At 40.9% G+C, this 22,061-nt stretch overlaps 1 protein-coding gene across 3 annotated transcripts in view; it reads right to left on the bottom strand.

Moving 5' to 3' along the window:
• Positions 1 to 22,061, bottom strand: part of LOC140335150 (uncharacterized) — a 35,030-nt gene that overhangs the window by 11,225 nt on the left and 1,744 nt on the right. For 2 of the 3 annotated variants that reach the window (XM_072417568.1, XM_072417566.1), the window contains exons 2-5: positions 5,317 to 9,069; positions 2,054 to 2,145; positions 1,908 to 1,966; positions 795 to 961 (exon numbers count right to left, since the gene is read on the bottom strand). In XM_072417568.1, the coding sequence (XP_072273669.1) occupies positions 795 to 961; positions 1,908 to 1,966; positions 2,054 to 2,145; positions 5,317 to 9,069 (4,071 nt within the window). Of the gene's footprint in view, positions 1 to 733; positions 962 to 1,907; positions 1,967 to 2,053; positions 2,146 to 5,316; positions 9,070 to 22,061 lie in introns of all 3 variants that reach the window. The other variant, XM_072417569.1, reaches the window with a different exon arrangement.

Here is a 22,061-nt window from a genome sequence, read left to right as displayed (position 1 = left end):
TGTACTTGTGCTGAAACTTCTAAAAAATATTATGATATTTTTGTGTTTTTTTATATATTTATATCTTCAAAGATTTAAATTTAATGTCAGACTGTCATATTTTTAGTCCCGTACACAATAATAAATACAATATTAGTGGGGAATGGTAGTAGGGGGTCTTTTGTTGACAATAGAATAAAGACTAAAAAACAATTAATTAGACACAATTGCCGCTCCATCTTTTGGCAGAAGACATTCCAAACCAAGATAGTTATTTAATGACGTGAAAGTGTTGCTGAGCATTTACTTAAGAGACATAAAATGTGTCTGCTGTGAAATGGATTTCATTTAGCGAAATGCGGCAGACAAGCTTTTATGGAGGAAGCAGAGTGAGAGGAGGACAGGTCAGGGGGGTCAGATCTCTACAGAATAATATCTACTGATTATAGGAAAAGACCGCTCAGTGGCCCTTGTGTCACCACACAACAGGACAATGCTTACATATTATTATTATTATTATTATTATTATTATTAATAAACAGGATTTATATAGCGCCAACATATTACGCAGCGCTGTACATTAAATAGGGGTTGCAAATGACAGACAGATATTATTATTATTATTATTAATAAACAGGATTTATATAGCGCCAACATATTACGCAGCGCTGTACATTAAATAGGGGTTGCAAATGACAGACAGATAGAGACAGTGACAGAGCAGGCGGAGAGGACCCTGCCCAGAAGAGCTTACAATCTAAGATCCTGCAGAATTTCTTTGTATAAGACCATAGGCCTCTCCTCAGTCTCCTCACCTGCCAGGGAAGCGTTGCGGATTGTGGAGAGGAGGGTGTAATCCGAGGGGGCGAAAGCCTCAAACACTGACGTTGGGTTGGCAAGTACCAGTTCCTGTTCCATGGACATCGGGCTCCCTGCACGCACGTTGAACTGCACTTTGTATTCCAGGGCAGTGCCAGACAGCCTAAAACAACAAGCAAACAAGCTAGTGCCAGAGCTGGATAAAAGGCAAAGGTTTAATTAGCAACTCCGGGGTAACAAATAAACTCATCAGGCTACTTAGTGTTTGTTTGGAAACATTATAATTGTGTTTAAATAAATAAAGTCATCAGAGTTTTTTTTTTTACTTTTTCAAATCAACAAGTTCTTTACAGCAAATCTAAAGAACTGCAAGCTCATGTCAGGTCAGTCTCTGCTATGCACCTTTCCTAGCTAAGAATTATGGAAGATGGGGCTTGGAACCAGGGAACACCACGGCCTAAAGAGGAGAATAAAGGCCTTTGAAAATTGCCAACAGTCTTGTTGATTTAGAGCAGTGTTCTCAAACAGGGTTCCACGAATCCCTATGGTTCCTCCAGAAGTTGCTAGGGGTTCCTTGAGCAATGAGCAATTTGTCCCTCAGTTTAAATGACACCAATGATCTTTTTGACTATCTGTAAGGGTGACATTCTTCCCAATGACCACCACACTATGTACTGTGGATATAGTAATTATAGAATGGGTTCTCTAAGACCTGAAATTTATTTCAAGGGTTCCCCCATGTTAAAAAGGTTAGAAATGGCTGATTTGGACTACAAAAGTCCAACTCCAGTTCTGGAGAGCCACATCATTTTCTGACTCTTTGTAAAGCACCTTACTAAATTTACTGCTACCTTGATGCTTTACAATATGGCCGGCCCCTTGCTTTCACATACTCAAGCTGTGTGTCCAATCTCTTCTATCAATCAGCTAGCGCCCTCAGGTGCAATACAACATGGAGTCCTATCCATGCAGTGATATCGTATGTTTAACCATCTGTGGCTCACATATGTTATATTACATCAGCCAAGGACAAAGTCTTAAACATTTCATATAATCCAATGTGCTTTCCGCTAACATCCACATGACACAGATGTGGCTATTGCACTTACGTCACATTTATTACGTCCGCTCTGTCAAATCCAGCAGTATACTTGTAAACAGAAGTCACCTGCAGGAAGACAGGAACCTGATTAGTTGATTAATATTTGGCTGGTTGGAGGATACGGATGATTTGATGCCCAATAAAGTCACTGACCTCTTTGCTGAAATGTTTTTTGCAGGGTTCAAGATCATTGCACATTGCCGATTGTTGTACATTCACTTTGTAAGTCACACTGATTGTTGGCACTGGAGAAAAGAATAGGAAAGAATGTTACTCACAGGAAATATATATACAGAGAAGGTTCTACTGAATACTACATATATATGAATTTGTGGGATTTGTGCTGAAATCAATACAAAATAATTTGGGGGGGGGGGTGAACATCAAAAAGTGGAGTCCCACCTGATGTTTGATTAATCTAAAAAAACAATGTTAAACAGAAAATTGTATCAGTGCACCCTAAGCCTGATGGGTGGGTGGGTCAAGGGTGCAGAACAGACAACCCAGTGGGTTTCTGTTCTGCATCCTTGATCACCTAGCAAACCATACCACCAACCCCTTACCTGGTGCTAGTTTTCCCTAGGGACAAGCATGTGCCCCCTAAACAACTGATATTCTTTTTTCTTTCTATTCAGGTTGAGGGTCACCAGATCCACAAAACCTTACCCCCCCACCATGGCCAGTTTGTAAGTAGGTCAAATCTGGATCCACACCTTCTCCAATTTACAGAATGTCAAGGGATCAGGGGGCTGTAATGCTGTGTATTTGAGGCCCCCAGTATTTTCCCAGGGTCCTATTTTGTCCAAAACTGACCCTGCCTCCCATGTGGTCAAGACCAACATGATCACAGTCCAATTCCACCCCCCACACATACACCTGGTTGCTTTTGATCAGTACAGGATCGGGATTGTACATAGAAGTGTTGTTTTACAGAGCTGCTCTTCTACACTGCACAGCCCTGTCTGGCAGGAGCTCTGATTTATCTCTGCTGCAGTTTAGTGAGGGCTCATGAGGTTGGGCGTTCTTTGTAAACTCGAGCGTTTCCATTCTAACAACAGCTGCTTCGAAACAAAAACAGCGTTTCACAAGAAAAAGCTATGAGATCTGTTTTGCCCGCTGTTTGAAGGCAACTCAATAGGACACGATGCACAGAAACACATAGCAACGCAAAGCAGGTCAATTGCAGCCTGGTATGTGCCCTACTCAATTAAATTAGTGGGATTTGGGATGTGTTTAATGTGCATTACAAACACATGGTAAATGTAGGAAAGCCTACATAAGACCTAATGCTTCCAGGTCATGTCCCACATAATGACCAGACAGTGAACGGAGAAACAGAGCCGCAATGAGCTCATCTTTCTGCTCCTATCAGCATGCTCCTTTCACTGCAGTGCAACTGAATGGCTCTTTGTGCTGCTTCTTCCATCTCCATTCTGAATTTCAGCTAGGTTGTTATCATGTGAAATGCAAAAGTCAATGAGCCATATTTAATAAAGCTCTCCAAGGCACGAGAGGATACACTTTCATCAGCAAAGCTGGGTGATCCGGCAAACCTGAAATGGATGTGGTCCAGGATTCAAAACATTTGCTAGCAAATAGCAAATGATTTTATGAAATCCATTCCAGGTTTGCTGGATCACCCAGCTTCACTAATGATAATGTATCAAGCCTTGGAGAGCTTTCATAAATCTGTCTAAATGGATCAAAATGACACCCAACCAACTAACATATAAAGAAAGAGAGCTCTGCAATGATAACCCACCTTTTTATGCCTGTCCTTGCCCCCTGTTCCAAACTCTACAACATTTACATGGGGTTATTTTAGAAAGGAAGCCAAGCAATCTGTCAGTATCCCCTGCAAGGCAATCTACTAACCTAGCAATATACAACAGACAATACTCTCCCATCACTTTTTGCATTTTATTTAGAACCTCTGGTTCTAAGCAGGACTTATTCGGGGTACAGTTACACTTGTGCTTCTTGTTTTACTGTGCTTTATTTTTGGGAACACCCTGTTCTTTAAAAAATTGTGCTGAAGTCTAAATAAATAATGCCCAAAAGAATCTTGGAAGGATCAGAATAAGAATGGTTATCATCTCTGGGTTCTTGTCAGGGTCACACCATTAAATACCAATAATTGGGCTATAGACAGAGCTGGTAGAACAAATCTCCATCTGGCTTTTCAAACTTACAAAAGTAGGACCTTCTACTAAAATGGAAGATCTGTTTACACTCAACATACAGTGTTAACCTTATCCCTATCTTCCACCCTTTAAGCCTGATTCATTAAAGCTCTCCAAGACTAGAGAGGATATACTTTTATCAATTAAGCTTCCATACCTGAAATGGATCTGGTTCAGGATTCAAAACTTTTGCTAGCAAATAGTAAATGACTTTGAAGAAGACCATTCCAGGTTTGCTGGATCACCCAGCTTCACTGATAAAAGTGTATCCTTTCCAGTCTTGAAGAGCTTTAATAATTCAGTCACATAGTGTGTAGGTGGAGATGGCTACCCGAGATTCCTGGGTAATGGAGAGCAGCTGAGATCTCTAAAGAATACGCTCATTCAATTGACTGGGTTGTCTTCCAGATTTCGTCACCTCTGTTTTCCAAACAAATCTACTTGGAAGGACAGTCTGGTCATGCCCAGTGATGCAGAAGATGGAGTAAAGTAAGCATAATTCTATTTTTTTTCGTTTTGGGAAATTTTCAGGAATCACATGGAGCCCCGAGAGTGTAGGGGTGTCTTGCTTTTTATTGGAAAGCCTACTTTAGGCAGGGAGGTCTCCTGAAGTCAAAAAACTCTGCCTACATCTGGTACCTATTAGGTTAAAGATTCCTTCACTAGCTAGTATATACAAGATTTGGAAGGTTGCATGTACGATATTTAAAAATTGCAGAAGTTTCCTACCTTTTACCAAGCGAAAGTGTTCTTTTCCTGACAGATGGATTGTTTTATTCAATGTATACTTTAAACTAGTGTTTCTCAACCAGTGATCCGTGGAACCCTAGGATTTCTTCAGAGGTTGCCAGGGGTTCAATGAGCAATTTGTGACTCTTATAAATAACTATTGAAGGGTTCCCCAAAGATGTGAACGTTCTTTCAAGGGGTTCCCCCATATTAAAGGTTGAGAAATACGGCTTCATACTATTTTTAGATGATGAATTTTGCATGATGGAAAAATCACTTCTGCTTTATCATAAATGACTGATACTGTCTCAAGTCTTTGCAGCAATTTCTCAAACCCTACAATTTCAAAACCTGTCTTGATATCTCTATAAATTGTTTTTTGAAAAGGTCAGTAAACAATAGCAGCTGCTGAACTACTTTTGGAAATATCTCTTTTGACAAATGAAAACTGCCAACAGGCAAAGAAATGGTTTTAATCCATAGAGAGGAAATTTCACAACTCACCTTTAAAGACCGGTGGTTGCTCATCTACGATGAAGATTCTGTCTCTCCCGGAGGGTGAAGACATCATCTCACTAAGTGTCTGGGGGGTAAAGGTGCTGGACTGTGGGGAAGTCACTGATTTCGTTGAGCTAGGAGACCGATAATTTTTCACTGTAGTAGCATGGGTTTGATGTGGTCCCCCAAAAGGAAATCTTGATGTAGAATGATATGTTTCCACATCCACAGCTGGTGTTGTTCTAGAATGTTGTACGCCATTTTGAGTGTAGACATCGTATCCACCAGTTTTTATTGGGGCAGAACCTTCTATTCTATGCTCAGTAACATTTCTATCTTTTGTAAATGGTGTCCTTTCAGTTGGGGTGTATATGTCCATAACTTCATCCCGTGTAGTTTGCATGCTGGCTTCTACCTTGGCATTCATGGTCAACTCTGGCCCAGTCCGTGTGGTTGGCTGAAGATATGTAGCTGTTCCGGCATTTGATTGTGTAGTTTGTATTAGCCCTTTGTTAGATGTAGATACATCAGAAGGTACAGATGGTGTAAATGTTGACTTAGAGGTTGATTCTGATTTGTTGGTTGGTCCAGTCTCAAACTGTAGGTCTGGTTCTGTTTTATCCCAACTGTGGATTGTGATTTTTGCTTGTGTGGACGATTCTATTTTGGTTGGTTCTTTTTCTGTGTCATGTTCTGCCATATGCCTTGTAATTGGCTCTGTGTTTGTGAAATCTAATAAATGCTCAGTAGTAGATTGTAACTGTGTGGTTGTTTCTGCCCTCCTAGTTGTGGTTGGTTCCATGTGTGTAGTTGATTCTGTATGAGTATGTAAAGGTGCCTTGGTTTGTTTTTGGGTATCAGTTTCATCTATGACCCATTCTGGTTTTATGGTGGGATGAGTCTTGCTCACTGTTGTTGTTTTCTGTTTTGTAGTAGAATCTCTCCTAGATTCTGGTTCATTTTGTGATGTGGAGTCAGTCCTACTGTTTGTGATTGGTTCTGTCTGAAAGTCAACTTTTGTCCCACCCTGTAGTATTGGTTCTGTTTTATTAATTGATTCACTGGTGACATTCATAACTATCTCTGGCACTGTAATGATCTCTGCCTGTGTGGATGATTTTATGTGTGTGTTTGTCTCTGTGTAATTATTGAGTTCTATGGGGCTCTTTGAGGCCGGTCTTGTCTGATCAGTAGATTCCAAAGAATTGTCTGTGATTGGCTCTGTATTGGTGGAGAATTCTATTCCCTTCTGTGTACCTAAATTTTGAGCATTTTCTTTGGAGTGGCTATCAGTAAATGATTCTGGTTGAGTTTTATTAGCATATACAAATGTTTCGGAGTTTGGCAGATTCTTTCCGGTTGCTTCTGAGTGGGACTGTGTAGTCAATGAAGGCATTGACACAGTAATGGGTATCAGTGGGCTTTTTGTAGTTAAGAATGGAGGTTTCTGTGTGGACATCACTGACCAGACCCTTGTAAAAAAATTCTGCTCTGTAGACAGCTCTGGTTGAACCTGTGTACCTAAATGTGGCAGTGTTTGGGTGATTACCTTAGGATGTGCTTGGGTGGATACTTCTGATGTGCTTAGTTCATGTAGACCAGGAAAAGTTAGATTTGGTTGGCTCCTGAAGGTTTGTTGATCCTGCGTGGATGTGGTTAGCTCCTCTTGAGATGAATGAGTGCCTGATTGGTTCTTTGTGATCCTCTCATCCATAGTGGGTGGGTTGGGATCCAACTGAGGCTCTTTGGTAACATCTAATGGAGGGTGTGTTGTTACATTGAATTGTGTTGTTTGTGTCAAGTTGTACCTTGTGTGTGATTCTGAATGTCTGTATATGGCTGGTTTGGTGTGTAGGCTGGGGTATGCTTCAGATTGACTACTTTGTTCCACACTGTTTAACTTATGAACTACAGTTTGAACGTCTGTTACAGAAGTTGGTAAACTTGTTGTGGGCTCTTGGGGCTGCATTGATATTTCAGACTGGCTATCTAAGAGCTTTTGGGTAGTTGAAGGAGCTGTTCCAGACATTTCTGAAAGTCCTTCTACTCGTACGGACCCTGTCTGGTTCCCCTGTAGAGCTCCCATATAGGAGTGACTTGGTAGCCTGGTACTGAAATTTGTATCATTTTGTATGGAAATTTGCCTCTGGGTAGAAGTTACCAAATCTGTATGGTGTGAGTTAGACTCGCTCGGTTGTGTTGTTAAATCTGCCGCGGTATTTAGGTGTCCCAGAGTCTGGGAAACATGATACCTTTGTAAATGGTGATCTGATCGGTGTTTATGGTGGCTATGTGAGTGTGGCTGGGTGTGGTTGTGTGAGTGTTTCTGATGATGCCTGTTTGGTTCTGAAAAGGCTGTCCTATCATAAGGTGCATCTTCATGTTGAGATATTGTGTTGGTTTCAGCTTGGTTCAGAGGTTCTAGAACTTGGTGTCTGTGTTTATGGGAATGTGTCTGATTGTGGTGATTCTGGTGGCCACCTGTCATGCCCCGATGGTCTTTCTTGGTTTGTGTGGCTACCCCTGTCATGCCGCGACTCTGGACTTCTGTTGCCGCTTCTGTGAGTTCATGAGGACGGCCATTTGACTGACTTACATTATCAGTAGTCCTTGCCATCTGGGTGGCCAAAATATCAGTCTGCCCATGTCCAATGACGCTGGTCTGGGTGGTTAATTCTGGATGGAAATTAGCTGTGTCGTCTGGGACAATTCCAGAAGAATCAGTTGAATTTAGCTTTGCATTAGAAAATATATTTCTCTCTGGTATCCTTAAATTTACTTTGGGTTTTAACTCTTTCAAGAATTCTGAATCACGTTCTCCTGGCAAATTTACATTTCTTAAAAGTCCTGCTCTCGAGACATCATTGTGTTGATCAGGTTCAGGCACAGAAGTCACATTTTCAGAGTTCAATAGATGGTTGTGTGTGTTCAGAGAATTCAGTTCATACAACACTGCCTCTTTTCCAGTTGTAAATGTTGCATTAGAAGATTGAGATATATGTTGAAGGCTGTTAGTGAGGAAGCTAGAATTCTGATTTACAAGAGTATTGAGCAGGACTGAGGTGTTACTGGATTTTTCCTTCATCTGCCCACCCATCTGTGTTAATGCCTGCAACGTCACTGGAAATTGTTCAACCCTATCTGGAAGAAATCGGATGGCTTTTTGGCCAGGTTTGGTGGCAGTCCGCTGAGGCACGGAGCTGACTGTCAGCCCTGTTGAGCCAGAAGTAAAATTAGAGTCCTTTAACTGACCTGTTGCTGGTTTTGATGTGGCATTTTTATGATGTATATGGGGAAGGCTTTGATATCTTGCAGAAGAGTTTTTCATTGTAAATTTCGGAACTGTTTTGGCTTTGCTGGGTACAATTTGCCCTTTTCTAACAACTGGCCGCTTTTGAGGAGAAACGCTGAATGAATGGCTCCTGGCAGTGACAGGCATCTTGGTAGAATTTGGCTGAGGCTCATCAAGCGTTGAGTTTCTTTGATGATAATGGAAGGAATTTGTATTACTGGTATTTGCATCTCTTTGCACTGGCTGGACTTTGGCAGGCGTTACCGATACATCTCTCACAAAACTGTGTTGTTTCTTGCCATCTTTAACAGGTGGAGGAAGAGGCACGGCTGTCTTATTTGCTGGTCCACGGGATGCTGGTATTGGTTGACTTAGCGTGGTCTTGGGGGTCACCGCCATGGTGAACTGAGCCCCTAAGGTAGTACTAGCAAATGATTCCTCTGCATCGGTGGTATTGACAGTGAGCTCTAAATGAGGGGGAAGGAGATATTATAGAAATAAAAACTTCAACACAATACAAGGTTTGTTGTTTCTCAGTATTCTAGAACAGCATTTGTTATTTAACAATTATTTTTTTAGAATAATTATAAAAGGGTAAAGGTGGGGCAGCATCCAGAAATCCAGGCAGTGGGATTTGACTGGGGGTGGACCAGACATCTTGCAATTCATAGCATCCATACCAAAAGGTGCTATACGAGTTTAGACATTAATAAGTAAATAATTCTACATCCAATAACATCACCAATCGACTTTTCTACATTTTTACCCAAACACCTATAAGGAGCCAAAATACAGATGCTTCTTTTATTTTTATTTTACTGCATAAGAAAATCCATTTACTGTCAGAGACTCAAATGCTTTTGATCAGCTTCATACCTATGCAGTGCAAGTTAACATGTGGCAATAAGGAACAGCATTCATTTGAATGGGCTGCCGATATGCCTGTGCAGAAGAAATCACATCCGCCTCACTCTTTTTTTGCAGTTCAGGATGTGTAGTGTGTTATTTTCATTGCAAAGCATTTGTGTTGCTTTAGTGTATTATTATGCCATCCCATAATAAATGTAACAAATCCTCATTGCAATAACGTGCACCCTTACAATACATAGGTGTGAACCTGGCCTTGGGTGAGGAGGTTATATCAGTAGAAGCTTTCAAAGAAATATAGGTCACAGAGCAAAACCACCAGCAATCAAATCAATTGGCTAGTTAAGAGCAGTCTTGAAAGCAGTGACCATCAGTGTATGGAAGAATTAATTGCAGATGTTTGTTGAGTAATCCCATGAGTAATAAATTCTGAAACTCTTTTCTTTTATGATTATGTTTAACGATACCTCAGACACATGATTTAATAAAGCATGCCAATCATTATGCTCCCATACCGAAAACAATATTTACTAAAGCACAAAGATAAAGTAGGTAACCTGTGGATCCAAAAATCCAACCTGTGGATGTACAGAACACATGGTCAGTTAGAATGGTGTATGTATACCTATTCACAACACAATGGAGACTGCAGGGACCTTCAAATCCAAGAGGAACATGTAACTTATCAATATCAATTTTATTGAGAGTTTATTTTTCACAGACAGGGATTTCTTGATTCTCACCTGTGCATCTATAATATCTGCAACCACACCAATACATTATTAACTCAAACCCAAATTCCTAGACGTCTGCCCAATATTTTGCTCCATCTCATACACAGAGCAAGGATACAGACAATGGCTACCTAAATGTAACAATACACAATGCTATATTTTCAAATGGTAGATGAAAATGACAAATTAATCAAAAATCAACGAGAAAAAAAGCATTTTCCAATAATAAATACCATATTTGATGGATGGTTATCCAGCATATTGAAATCCATAAGACTTGTGGTGCAATGTTTGATTTAATTGCATATAATGGTAACATTGATCATATTTCAGATTTATTACAGAAAAATTGGATGGCATATCAATGCTTGTAGTTGATCTCAAGAATCTTTTGTGTAATAAGGCCTTTTGTGATTATGATTGTTATATTGCAAAGTGTTTGCCTGTTTTTACATTGTTAGAATGCTACTTTTTATGTGGGTATTTGGCTGATCGTAGTCTATGGACTGGCTATGGACATTTAAGTATTTGTATGTCATGGCAGATCAGTTCCACCTTCCAACAGTAACTTTTCAGCTTTCCAACAAGGACAATACTGAACACAGATGTAACTAGGCATTAAAGTGAACCTGTATTTTCCATATGCAGAGCAAATCAGCAGGTATACTTTAATATTCCCTCGCTGGTGTGATGTCAATGTTGAGGATCGCAGTGTCTGCAGCTACAGAGGTCAGTGAGCAATTGATTCAAAACTTTTTAATATTTGTCCATAGCCTGGCCACAGTTCTCCTTTTAGATGAGATTATCAATCAACCCTTATAATGACACATTTTCAAGGAATTGAAGAACTTTGCATGCATGGCTCATACAAGACAGATAGGAATTACATCAATGTTGTGCCTATAATAAATATAACGCTGTGGAGCGTTAGCAGTTTTCATTCTACATGTGAATATATTACCAACCAGCCCATATGCCTCACACATCTCAAACACGACAATTCTGCTAGAGAAACTGGATTCGAGTTATCTGTGAGGAAAGCCCAAATTAGCCACTGGGTAATAGCCAGATCGCTAAACCCTGCAGATACATAATGGCTGTCAATTATGCTACAGTGGGACAACACACACAGCTTGTGTTAATGAACTGCTGGTATTCTGACAAAGCTCCCGCAGCAGATGGCACATCACGTGGCACTTCCAGGAGTGATGGGAGCCAAGTCTGGTGCCATAGTACCATGAGACAGTTTGGAAAACATTAGCTGCTAGCAGACTAGTTACTCTTAGCGTGGGCTTCAAAGAGATTCTATTATATAGCCCATTTAAAGACAGGGACGCTTTAAAGCTCACCCCATTCCTTGCCACTCCATTGCATTTAAGTCAACTCGTATGTAGGCTCCATGTTGGATTGTGTGAAATGTACACAGGGCTTATCACATGTTAGTGTTTGGCCTTGGCATCTGGCTGCTAGACCTGAGCACAGCATCATCGGAGGAGGTTACCTGCTCGCATACACCCTAAAGTACAAGGTTTTTAGCAGTGGTCTGAATGAGAAAAAAAGAAATGTGATTTTAAATATATTATCTTTTATTTGTGATCTATTAAAGTCAGGATTAGTGATATTTTGTTTTTGCCAGGTAAATTTGAAATATTGCATGTGAATTTCCTACGTATTATTTTCCAATGTATTATGAATTTCCAATGTATTATTCCTACTTGTAGCTAGCAGGGGGAACCTTGAGCTTCTTTTCTTTGGTTTCTTTGTTTTCCCTTCCTACTTTGTTACAAACTGTTGTTCATAGCATTCAATAGCTCAGTTTACACATAAAAGAATAAAAAATGACAACTCCCTTACTGGAGAGGTTAGTCCATGGTACCAAGGAACAGCTTGCCTGAAAAGAGATGGGTACAGCTGTGTTAACTCTAAATAACCCCACAGTTCTTTGGGAATCCTTAACTAACAATGGCCGCTTACATATTCCACCCAGCCAACCAAAATTTGAGTGTGGAAGGATTAGCTCTGCCATGTTGTCAATGCTGTGTCCCCACTGTGGACTTATATCACCACCTATTATCTTATCACCAAAATCTAGACAGAGGGGAAGAAACAACAGAACCATGGCATTTTCCCTTTTTACTACATCCACTTTTTCATAGAAACATTGGGTAGGAAATTTAAGGATTCACTATATGCCAAAAATATTGTAGACGATTGACCATCACACCTGTAAGAGCTTGTTGGACATTCTAATCCAAAATCATGGACATTAATAAGGAGTTTCCAAACTTGCAATAAAACAGCCTCCACTCCTCTGGGTAGACTTTTCACAAGATTTTGGAGTGTTAAAGTAAATGTATTGTCAATTAGGCAAAAGATCATTAGTGAGGTCAGATAATGATGTTGGCTGAGCTGACTTGGTGTTCCATTTCCAACCCAGTGGGGTTAAGGTTGGGATACCAAAGTTTCTCCACACTGAACTTATCAAACAACGTCTTTTTGGAACAGAGGAACAATCATGATGTAACAAAAAGTAGCCCTTCCCAAATATAATAGGCCTGATTTATTAAAGCTCTCCAAGACTGAAGAGGATCGACTATCATGGGAGAACCTGGGTGTTCCAGCAAACCCTGAATAGATCTAGTCCAAGAATAACAAATGTTTTTTTAGTAAATACATTCTTGGTTTATTGGATCACCCAGGTTTTTCCTTGATAGTCTATCTTCTTTAGTCATGGAGAGCTTTAATAAATCAGACCCATTGCACTGGAATATTAAGCAACATTCCACAATTCATCTGCACCCCTATTTCATGTACAGCGCTTTGTAATATGTTGGTGCTATATAAATCCTGTTTAATAAAAATAATAAGATCAAAATGAAGTGAAAGTGCAACAGAAAATTCGTTACCACACATAAGTCTGTAAACTAATAAAAGTAAATGTATCACTACAGCAGATTTGTAAGAATATATCCGCAATATATTTTCAGCAATGCAGTAAAACGTCATCTCGAGGTTTGTCATTACAGTGAATTACTAAAGATTATTTGTAGTTTACAACCAGCCTAAAGAATTTGCTGCAAGAGGGAAAAAGCTGTTATTTTTTGTGACCTGGGGCAGCCAGACAGGAAACATGGAGTCATATCCACAGCTCAGCCTTACAGGACACGGGAGGACACAGTAATTGACTCGCTATTTTTCATTTTTTTCTGAATCTGACAGCTCTTATGAGTCGCCTCCAGCCTTGGCTGTTTCAGTATTTAGTGACCTTTAAAAAGAAAACAGATTGGGCTACCGAACAGGGCGCAGATTGGGAAAGTGTGGCGTACAGATGCAATGTGCTAATGAAAAACAAAACATATTCTTTGGGACATATTTATGAAGAAGTGTCAGTCTGGTAACAGATCAACAATTCTTAGTTACTCGGAGAAATCTAATCCCACCAGATTTATAGCAGGGTGATCAGTTTTTGAATCAGTGCTTTGATTGCTTTACGGTATATAGCTGAAGCAGTCATCAGAAACTCCAATATTTGATTGGCATAACTGATCCCTGTTCTGGAAGGGGTGCACGTGGCCAATTCAAATGTTTCAAAAGTGGGCACTGAAAGTCATTGTAGTTAATGGCTTCACCACTTTTGAACTCTATCTGGTAATCTGTATAGTGGCACTTTGCCGGCACCAGTATGGTGCTGGTCGATGGTAAGATTGCTTGGTCACGTCAGAAATATTTACGAAGAACAATATTTTTGCAGAAATGCTTGGTGGCTCAGTGGTTAGCACTGTGGCTTTTGCAACGGTAGGTTGCAGGTTTGATTCTCAGCTAGGACACTATCTGCATGGAGTTTGCAGGTTCTCCCCGTGTTTGGATGGGTTTCCTCCCAAATTCCAAAAACATACAGTTGGGGTTATTTGGCTTCCCCTCAAATTGAACTTAGACTGTATTAATGACATATGACTATGGTAGGGACAATAGATTGTGGGCTCCTTTGGGGGATAGTTAGTGACATGACTATGGACTTTGTACAGTGCTAAGTAATATGGTGGTGCTATATAAATACTGTGTAATATTAAAATCCCTAGTCACCAGATGGAACCCTAATGTTCCCTACGCACATGGTACAGTAGGGCGCCTACATATTACAAAGCATTGCCATCGATTTTGAATGGCACTACAAAGCACCTGTCTTCCGGTATTCCATATTACACAGATGTGGATGCATGGTGCGTTGTGGTGCGCTTCATTGGTAACATGTTGTGCATGCCTTGAGGTTGGTAAAGGAGATGAAAATTTAGTTACTAAAGGGAGACATGAAATGTTTGAAAAACAGATAGTTGAAAATATTATATAAACAGTTTATATTAAAATGTATAAATAAAATGTATAAATTAAAAAAATAAAATACATTTGTACCTATTGCAGTTGTTTGAAATGAAAGTGTGCTGCAGGATCGGGCCAACTTGGTCTTAGCCTGTCGGTGGCTCAGAAGACGAGTGACAAAGAACTTGGCAACATTGTCCCTTTTCACACAAATGCGTGGGGAATTTTAAGAGTTGGCACATGTATACTCTAAGCCTTACTTAAGCCTCATGTACAGGAGCCCATCCAACATCTAGATTATGAATTCACAAAAACTTATATTTCTCAGGATAGTTACTCTATCATCGCCTCATCTTTTTCTTTTTGGTTATGCAATCCAGAAAAAAATAAATAAAATCACGGTTATTAAATCTTTAAGATTTTATTAAATGTAATTCCACTATGTGGCACATCCCTGTTACAACTTCCATAATGTACGTTGCCCATACTTTCTTATACCTTGTTTCTATACCACACCATTACCCCAACTACTATTGCAGACAGCAAATGCCGGCTGTCAAAATGACAGCTGGAACTTGACAGCATCAAAAATTAAAGTGAAGCAAAGTTTCTGACCAGTAAGTGAATAGTGCATGGAAGCTTTTTTGAAAAATACAATATAACAACACTGTTACATTATGATTACCCTTAGTTAACCCTAATTAAATATACCTGCCCAGCTTTTATTTTTTTTCCAATGTTATTTACAATTTGCATACCTATGTCAATCTTACATCTGTGAGAGCATCCATGGGCAAAGATGCATGCGTCCTTGCATGAAGGCCGTACATAGATGCATGCATTCCTCATCTAGTGCAAGACTGCTTTGTTATACTTAGTCTTGTTCTTGCTGCCTTGCTGGCAGGTCCTATTACTTCTGAGTCACAGACCTTGAGCAAGAATGTTATAAATGGGCAGCACAGTGGCTCAGTGGTTAGCACTCTGGCCTTTGAAGCCAGAACCCCAGTTCAAATCTTGTCCAGGATGTGCATGGTTTGTATGTTCTCCCTTTGTTTGTGTAGGTTTGCTATATAAATACTGTGTGATATTAAAATTAGGTCCAGGGAATAAACATTCCTCAAAGGCTTAGGCAGGAATGGGTAAATTTCAGTTTTTATATAATTTGGCTGCACATACTATTTCACGGTTGCATTATTTGTAATGCAATACAAAGAACATGGTACGCAGTGTACAGACACTACTCCTTTAAAAGCCAATTTTTCCATCAGAATCTGGACTGTTTGGGTGTAAATAAACATTTGATGAGTCTTCAAGCTGGTGCTGGACTATAGCCGAGCCATGCAGGCAGAGAGAGGATGGCGCATCCTGTCCTCCTACTTCCTGAGGCCGGATAGGATTCCTGCAGTGTGTTTCCGCAGATCCCCCTGAACACAGGACTGTGACCTTATCTGCAGGAAAACCTCTACAGATAAAGCAGGGCTTGGGATGTGGAGGAATGGATAGTCAGGGGAAGGGAATGGAGGAACTACTCGGTGTTTGGCGTATTTCTGATCCACGGATAAGTTAATAAAAATTCCAAAGCAATTCACACCCTCAAGTGACACAAATGGAATGTACGGAGCCATTTGAAAAGTTTTACTGCGCAATAGGATGAGCAACTGCAACAACCAGTTGGGTGTTTCCTTTCTTTCTCTGCATGTATTTAAAAAACAGATCATGGGATCTTATTGGCTGAAACAAAAAATGGAGTTTACTCCTTTATAAAGCAAAAACCACTCAAAAAGTCTGGATCAATAGCAGCAGTATTACAAAAAAAAAAAAAAAAAAGTTTTGACATTAGAGAATTGTTTTGAAAGGGATAGTTCTGGGGCTGCCATCCTTATCCTTTACTGCTTGAGTTGGAACAAAAATGTAACTCTCGGGTAACAGCAAAATAAAAAAGACCCCTGACAACGGATTGTGCTGCCATTTCAATCATTCTTTTTTTGTATTAGTTTTATTAAGTAAGGACGTTTTACATAAATTGTTACATTTGTAATAATGTATTAATGACTTTTTCCTTCCCAGGGCCTATTTTATACCCCAGTAAACTGCAGCGGTTTACTGAACACTCAACCACCCTCCCAACTGTCCCTATTTACACGTATGGGAGCAGCTGGGAGCTACTTTATGAATAAAGTTGCATTCCCATTGCAGAGGATAATGGTGGGGTTTCTGAATGACCCTTCCAGTTACTTAAATAGGGACAGCTGCATTGTGGTTGAACGTGGTTGCATTGTTGTTACCACGAAGCAGTGTGGGAGGCAGAGAAATATGTTGCTTTACAGAACTGTCTGGCCCATTCTTAAAAGGAACCTGTGCTGAGAACATGGCCAACAATCTATTTACATATTTCTAAAAATTGAGTACCTTCACCGACTTATCTAGCTGCTATTATTGCGAAGCTATTCACACTCAAAGATGTAGATTTCTAACAGCTTAGAGACCTCCAGAGTACAATTACATTAAAAGGTTGCAGGGTGCATCTATGGAAAAATCTCTGTGCCTGTGTTAAAAATTTGAAGATACATTTCTCCACAATGTCTTCAGCTACAGAGGTTAATGATGGCTTGTTGTAAATCTCTTTTACTGCGTGTTCAGAATATGAACATACGTTGGGGTGTAGAGTCGGGTTCACTTTAACTGGCTGTCCAAGAATGCAGGACAGGAATAGAATGACTGCCATTGTTGATTTGCTTTGTTTGCAGGTGGTGGCTCTGCTGATGACATTGCGATCTTTGGCGTTTGCAGCTGTCATTTTGTTTTTCTTTTTTGTTTTATTTGTAAAATAACCACCGATGTTTGGCTGTTACAGGATACGAAGCCTAATTACATATCCATGTGTCTCATATTTGAAAACACATCTTAGGAAAACTGTTGTGCGAGTGATCCTCGGGGAGCGTTGTTAGGAACACTTGTTTTGTGTAGTTTCTGGCAAGCACAATCACAGATTGGCTTCCACTCATATTCCCCAACTTGCTAAAGGAATTATGTAACATTTCAATGAGAGACGGTCAGAACTGGTCATAGAGCTGCAGATTCTGTGTTGTGTTACTGCAATAAAACATGCATAGGTCGGCCATGCTTTATTCAATCTGTGCATCACCAGGTAAAGAATCAATAATGCACTAATACTGATCATTTATCAGAAATATTGAGGTGAACCATGGGAAGATCGAGCAAACTTCAGCAAATGTGATTAAACATCGATGAAAACTTTTGTTGTTTTGTTCTGTCTTTTACTATACTTTTTTTTTACTGTCTGCCTATACAGCAGGAAGGATTTTATGGGCTGCAGGTTTTCAGGAAATGCTCCCTAATTTATAGGCTGCCAGTGAAAAAAATAAATAAACAGCATTAGTTTCTATATAGGTCCATCAAAGATGTTTACTACAGCTGCACAGTTCTGCCTGTTGTTGTAGTATATTTCAAGTAGTGCTTCCATTGGCTGCTAGTTGCCAGGGTAGGACTGCTTCCTGGCAACCGGCAACCAATAGATGCACTCCTGGATATTTACTATAACAACCGGTATCTGTAAAAAACTGTAATGATGTTGATTGTTGGTTGATGACCTGCTATTTTCCTCCATGCCCACCCAGGTTGGTCATCTAATTCCCAATCAATATTTAGTTGATATGTTAAATAAATATTGATCCATAGTGCTCTAGTTTTTTAACTAGGCATGTATATTTAGGGTCAGTGGGCCTGATTTATTATTCTGGGTGATCCAGCAAACCTGGAATGGATTTCTTCGAAGTCGTTTGCTATGAGCTAGCAAATGTTTTGGATCCTTGACCAGATCCATTCCAGGTTTGATGGATCACCCAGCTTCACTGATGAAAGTGTATCCTCTCCAGCCTTGGAGCTTTAATAAATCAGGGTCAGTGAATCAGAGCTATTGGCTCAGTGTGATGGCCAGGAAACCAGCATTTTCAGAGGTCAGTAATGGAGCCCTTTATATTCTTACATACTCCATGGCAACTGCCTATTGATATACAATGGCCCTGATTTAATAAACTTTTCCAAGGCTGGAGAGAATACACTTTCATCAATGTAGCTGGTTAATGATCTACAACACCTTTTTAAAGTGTGAGCTGTTTGAATTCTAGTTAAGATTAGACTTGGCCTGAGACTAAAACCCTCTCATTAGAACACAGATAGTAAAAGAACCTGTGACCATCATTGTAAAAATGGCCACCATGTTTCTGATTGGACCACATACCTGGAAGAAGTATGTGGATTCTGTCTGGCGTCACTTGCTACATACATGGCATAAGACCAACATATCTGCAATTTCAGGAAAGCAGAACAAACAGCTCATGATATGTAGCAATCATTGCAGATTTTCTCTAAAGTGTACCTGTCATTAGAGACGCACGGGGGCTGCCATAGCTGTCGCTGTTCAGTACCAGACATCCAAACAAAGCATTTTGTACATGTGTCTATGCTTGTTCCAGGTCAGGGACTTTGAATTAATGCCCCTATTAGCGTACCAGTGACCCCGGGGATATTTGCAGTGTAGTAATGCCTGAAGCAGATGTACTAATATTACACACAGGACACACTTTGTTCAGGAGACAGACACATATGTAATATATGATGAACTATAGGCCACCGGGGCCTATAAAACCACCTCCAGCCTGGCTGTGGTACAGACAATCCTCTCCATCATGGACTGGTCGTATGAGAGGTCATCATGGGGTGGCTGAGTTACTATAGCTCTGCTGGTGACCCCATGTGTCAGGATTTGGGGACACCAGGAGGTTGTGATATAAGGAATGAAAGCCTGCCCTCAGTTCTTTCACTGAAGCATGACAGAATCCATATTCCACATTTCCTCTGCTACAGCCCGCTGCCGACACTTCAAGAAATTTGCCGACACTTCATTGGTACAGGAAGCCAGGACAAAGCCCACAGAACCTGGCAGTGGTGGCAGCCATCTTGATTGCTGATCTGTTTTATAGGATATGCCTGCACTGTCGCCGAATCTCTAAGATAGCTGAACTCTGGAGAAAACATTCACCCTGCGTACCCCTGCCAGCTGCAAATGAGGAACTAAACCTTATTACCAAATTAATTGTGAGCGGACAGCTCTTTATTACAGAAAGGACGGGTCATGTCCATTAAACACACAGACCGTTGTAATGCCCAGCTCAGTGGGTATCCTGGCCATCCTTGGGGCTGCCAGGACTGAATGAATTTCTGTGTGGGAGATAGGTCATCCCGAACTGGAGAATCGGCTAAAGATCCAACACCTGGAAGAGGATATGATGAAGATGGCAGCGACATAACACCGTCAGGTAAGTGAAATTAATAATTGCGTTATTTTATTGCAGGAGGGATATCACCTGTCTCTTCTGCAACTAAGAGCCTGCCTGGTCACAATTTTTATATCTTTAACTATAATTCTGCTTTAATAGTATTTGAGGGTAATCCGGGTCGGTCCAGAAACACACAACCTGCGTCTCTATTCATTTTTGTGCATTAAAAGTTTCCACTGATGCTGCGGCATCTAATGCAATCCCTATCTGTTCCTTACAGATACAGAGGCTGGAAGCTCCGGCTAGATGAGGGCTAAAAGTTACATGGAGTCAGCTGAATCCTAATCGCGTTCCGACCAGAACACTTAATTACCGCCGCGGCCAGGCTGCCGCTTTCACTTTGCTAAGTAAGCCATTACACGGCCACCACGGCACTGGAATATCAGCAATAAACAGAAATGGAGGACAAATGGAACGAAGGAGGACACTGATACGGCATGAAACATGGGAACCTTGACAGCGGGAGAAGGTCTTGGTGTAATTGAGAGGCGGGAGGGGAGCCAAAGGGCATGGAGGAAACAGATATGCCATGCACAGAGCAGGAAGCCAACCATGGTTCCTGTGGTAAATACAGGAGGGTATTTAGGTTCTAAGGGGTAAGTTCTGGGTATACTGGGTTTTAAAAAAGTTTTTTTTTTTGGTTTAACTTATCAGTCTTTAGTCTTGCAAAGTTCCACCGGCTCCTATACTGGACTGAAATTGCCTACTATGGTTTTACTACACACTGTGAGCTTCTCATAGGGTGCATTGGAAGCTGCAGCAAGTCACAAGCGGCATTATTTCACAGACTTCCCTGGCCCCGCCTCTTTCATTAATTGGATTTTACTTCTTTCAATCACATTGGCTCAGCATTACAAATGGGCGTTATCTAGGGTGGTCTGCATGCAAATACAGCCTGTAAAAGAACGCGCACTCCTTGCAAATGACTCCCACCCATATTTGCATAGCTCCTCCAGAAGGCTTGCCCACTGCTGCATCAGGGCTGATGGCTCTTGAGAGGACAGGGAGCTGTGATGCTTTCAGAAGCCATGTACAGCACCCTGCTGGCTCCTCCCAGCAGCCATGATCAGCCTGCATTGCATTGAGATGCACAGAAACTCAGAATGTTATTGGGTAAAAAAATGTAATAAATTCAGAAAGGTCACATCTAAACAATTCATTGGCATGTTGCTGAGAGGAAAAAGTAACAAAGAAGGCAAATTTAATCCATCTTTGCCCCTTCCCAGATCCAGAATATTTGTCCATCATGATTGGCTGTTCAATGCACCACATCACCCAGAAATAGAATATGTGCTGTGTTACCAAAGGTACATTTGAGGTGCCATTAACAAACGATGGCACCAAAGCATGTCCAAACTTCTTGCATGGAACAACGCGGACATGCAACACATTCGTAGGAGTTCTGAATAGATAAAGCAGCTGGAAGTGTGTAATCCAACAAATGTTTATTATCGACTGACAACAAATCCGAACACAAGGGGAAGTCACTAAGGGGCCCCTGTGCAAGAATAATTTATGGGCCCCCCTCATTCAACTAAGTATGATGGTATGAACTAAAAAGCACCAATGAAGAAACCATCACTCCAGGGGTGGACATAGGGAGGTGCAAAGTGTGCCTTGAGGGCCCTCAGCCAACAGGGGCCACCCCAACAGCTCTGTCACTGACACAGGGCCCTACTGTTGGCATCACCATCATCTACATGCACTTGCCTGACCCACATTTGATATAAATGGACCCCTAACGCTTTCAGGGCCCCTGTGCAGCAGCACACCTGGTCTGTCCATCCCAATCCAACATTACAAGTCAATGCAAGCAGGCGGCTACCACTCTCCAGGTCGTAGCTCACATACAATTAGGATGAGCTGAGCTCCATGGCAGCTGTAACTCCTCGTAGAACTAACTGATTGCATGATTAACTGGGCGCAGGAAAAACGGTGACAAATTCAATTAGAGCGTCTAGATACAACAACGCCCCCTCAACCTGGCTTCACGGCTCCATCAATGGGAAGAGCTGCAGAAACACAACGTGCAATCAATACGGGATCATCCACTATGGGAAAATCCCATTGGTCGTTGGGCATTGGGGTTCAGAAGAAGCCCAGGATGTATTTTTCGGATGTTGGTAGTTTTCGAGGATAACATTGGCATGTGATCAAAATAACATAAAATCCAAACACTGT

Source organism: Pyxicephalus adspersus, chromosome 7 (assembly GCF_032062135.1).
Source record: "Pyxicephalus adspersus chromosome 7, UCB_Pads_2.0, whole genome shotgun sequence".
Taxonomy (NCBI): Eukaryota; Metazoa; Chordata; class Amphibia; order Anura; family Pyxicephalidae; genus Pyxicephalus; species Pyxicephalus adspersus.
The sequence above is the reverse complement of the archived record's forward strand: the minus strand, read 5'-3'. Positions and strand labels throughout refer to the sequence as shown.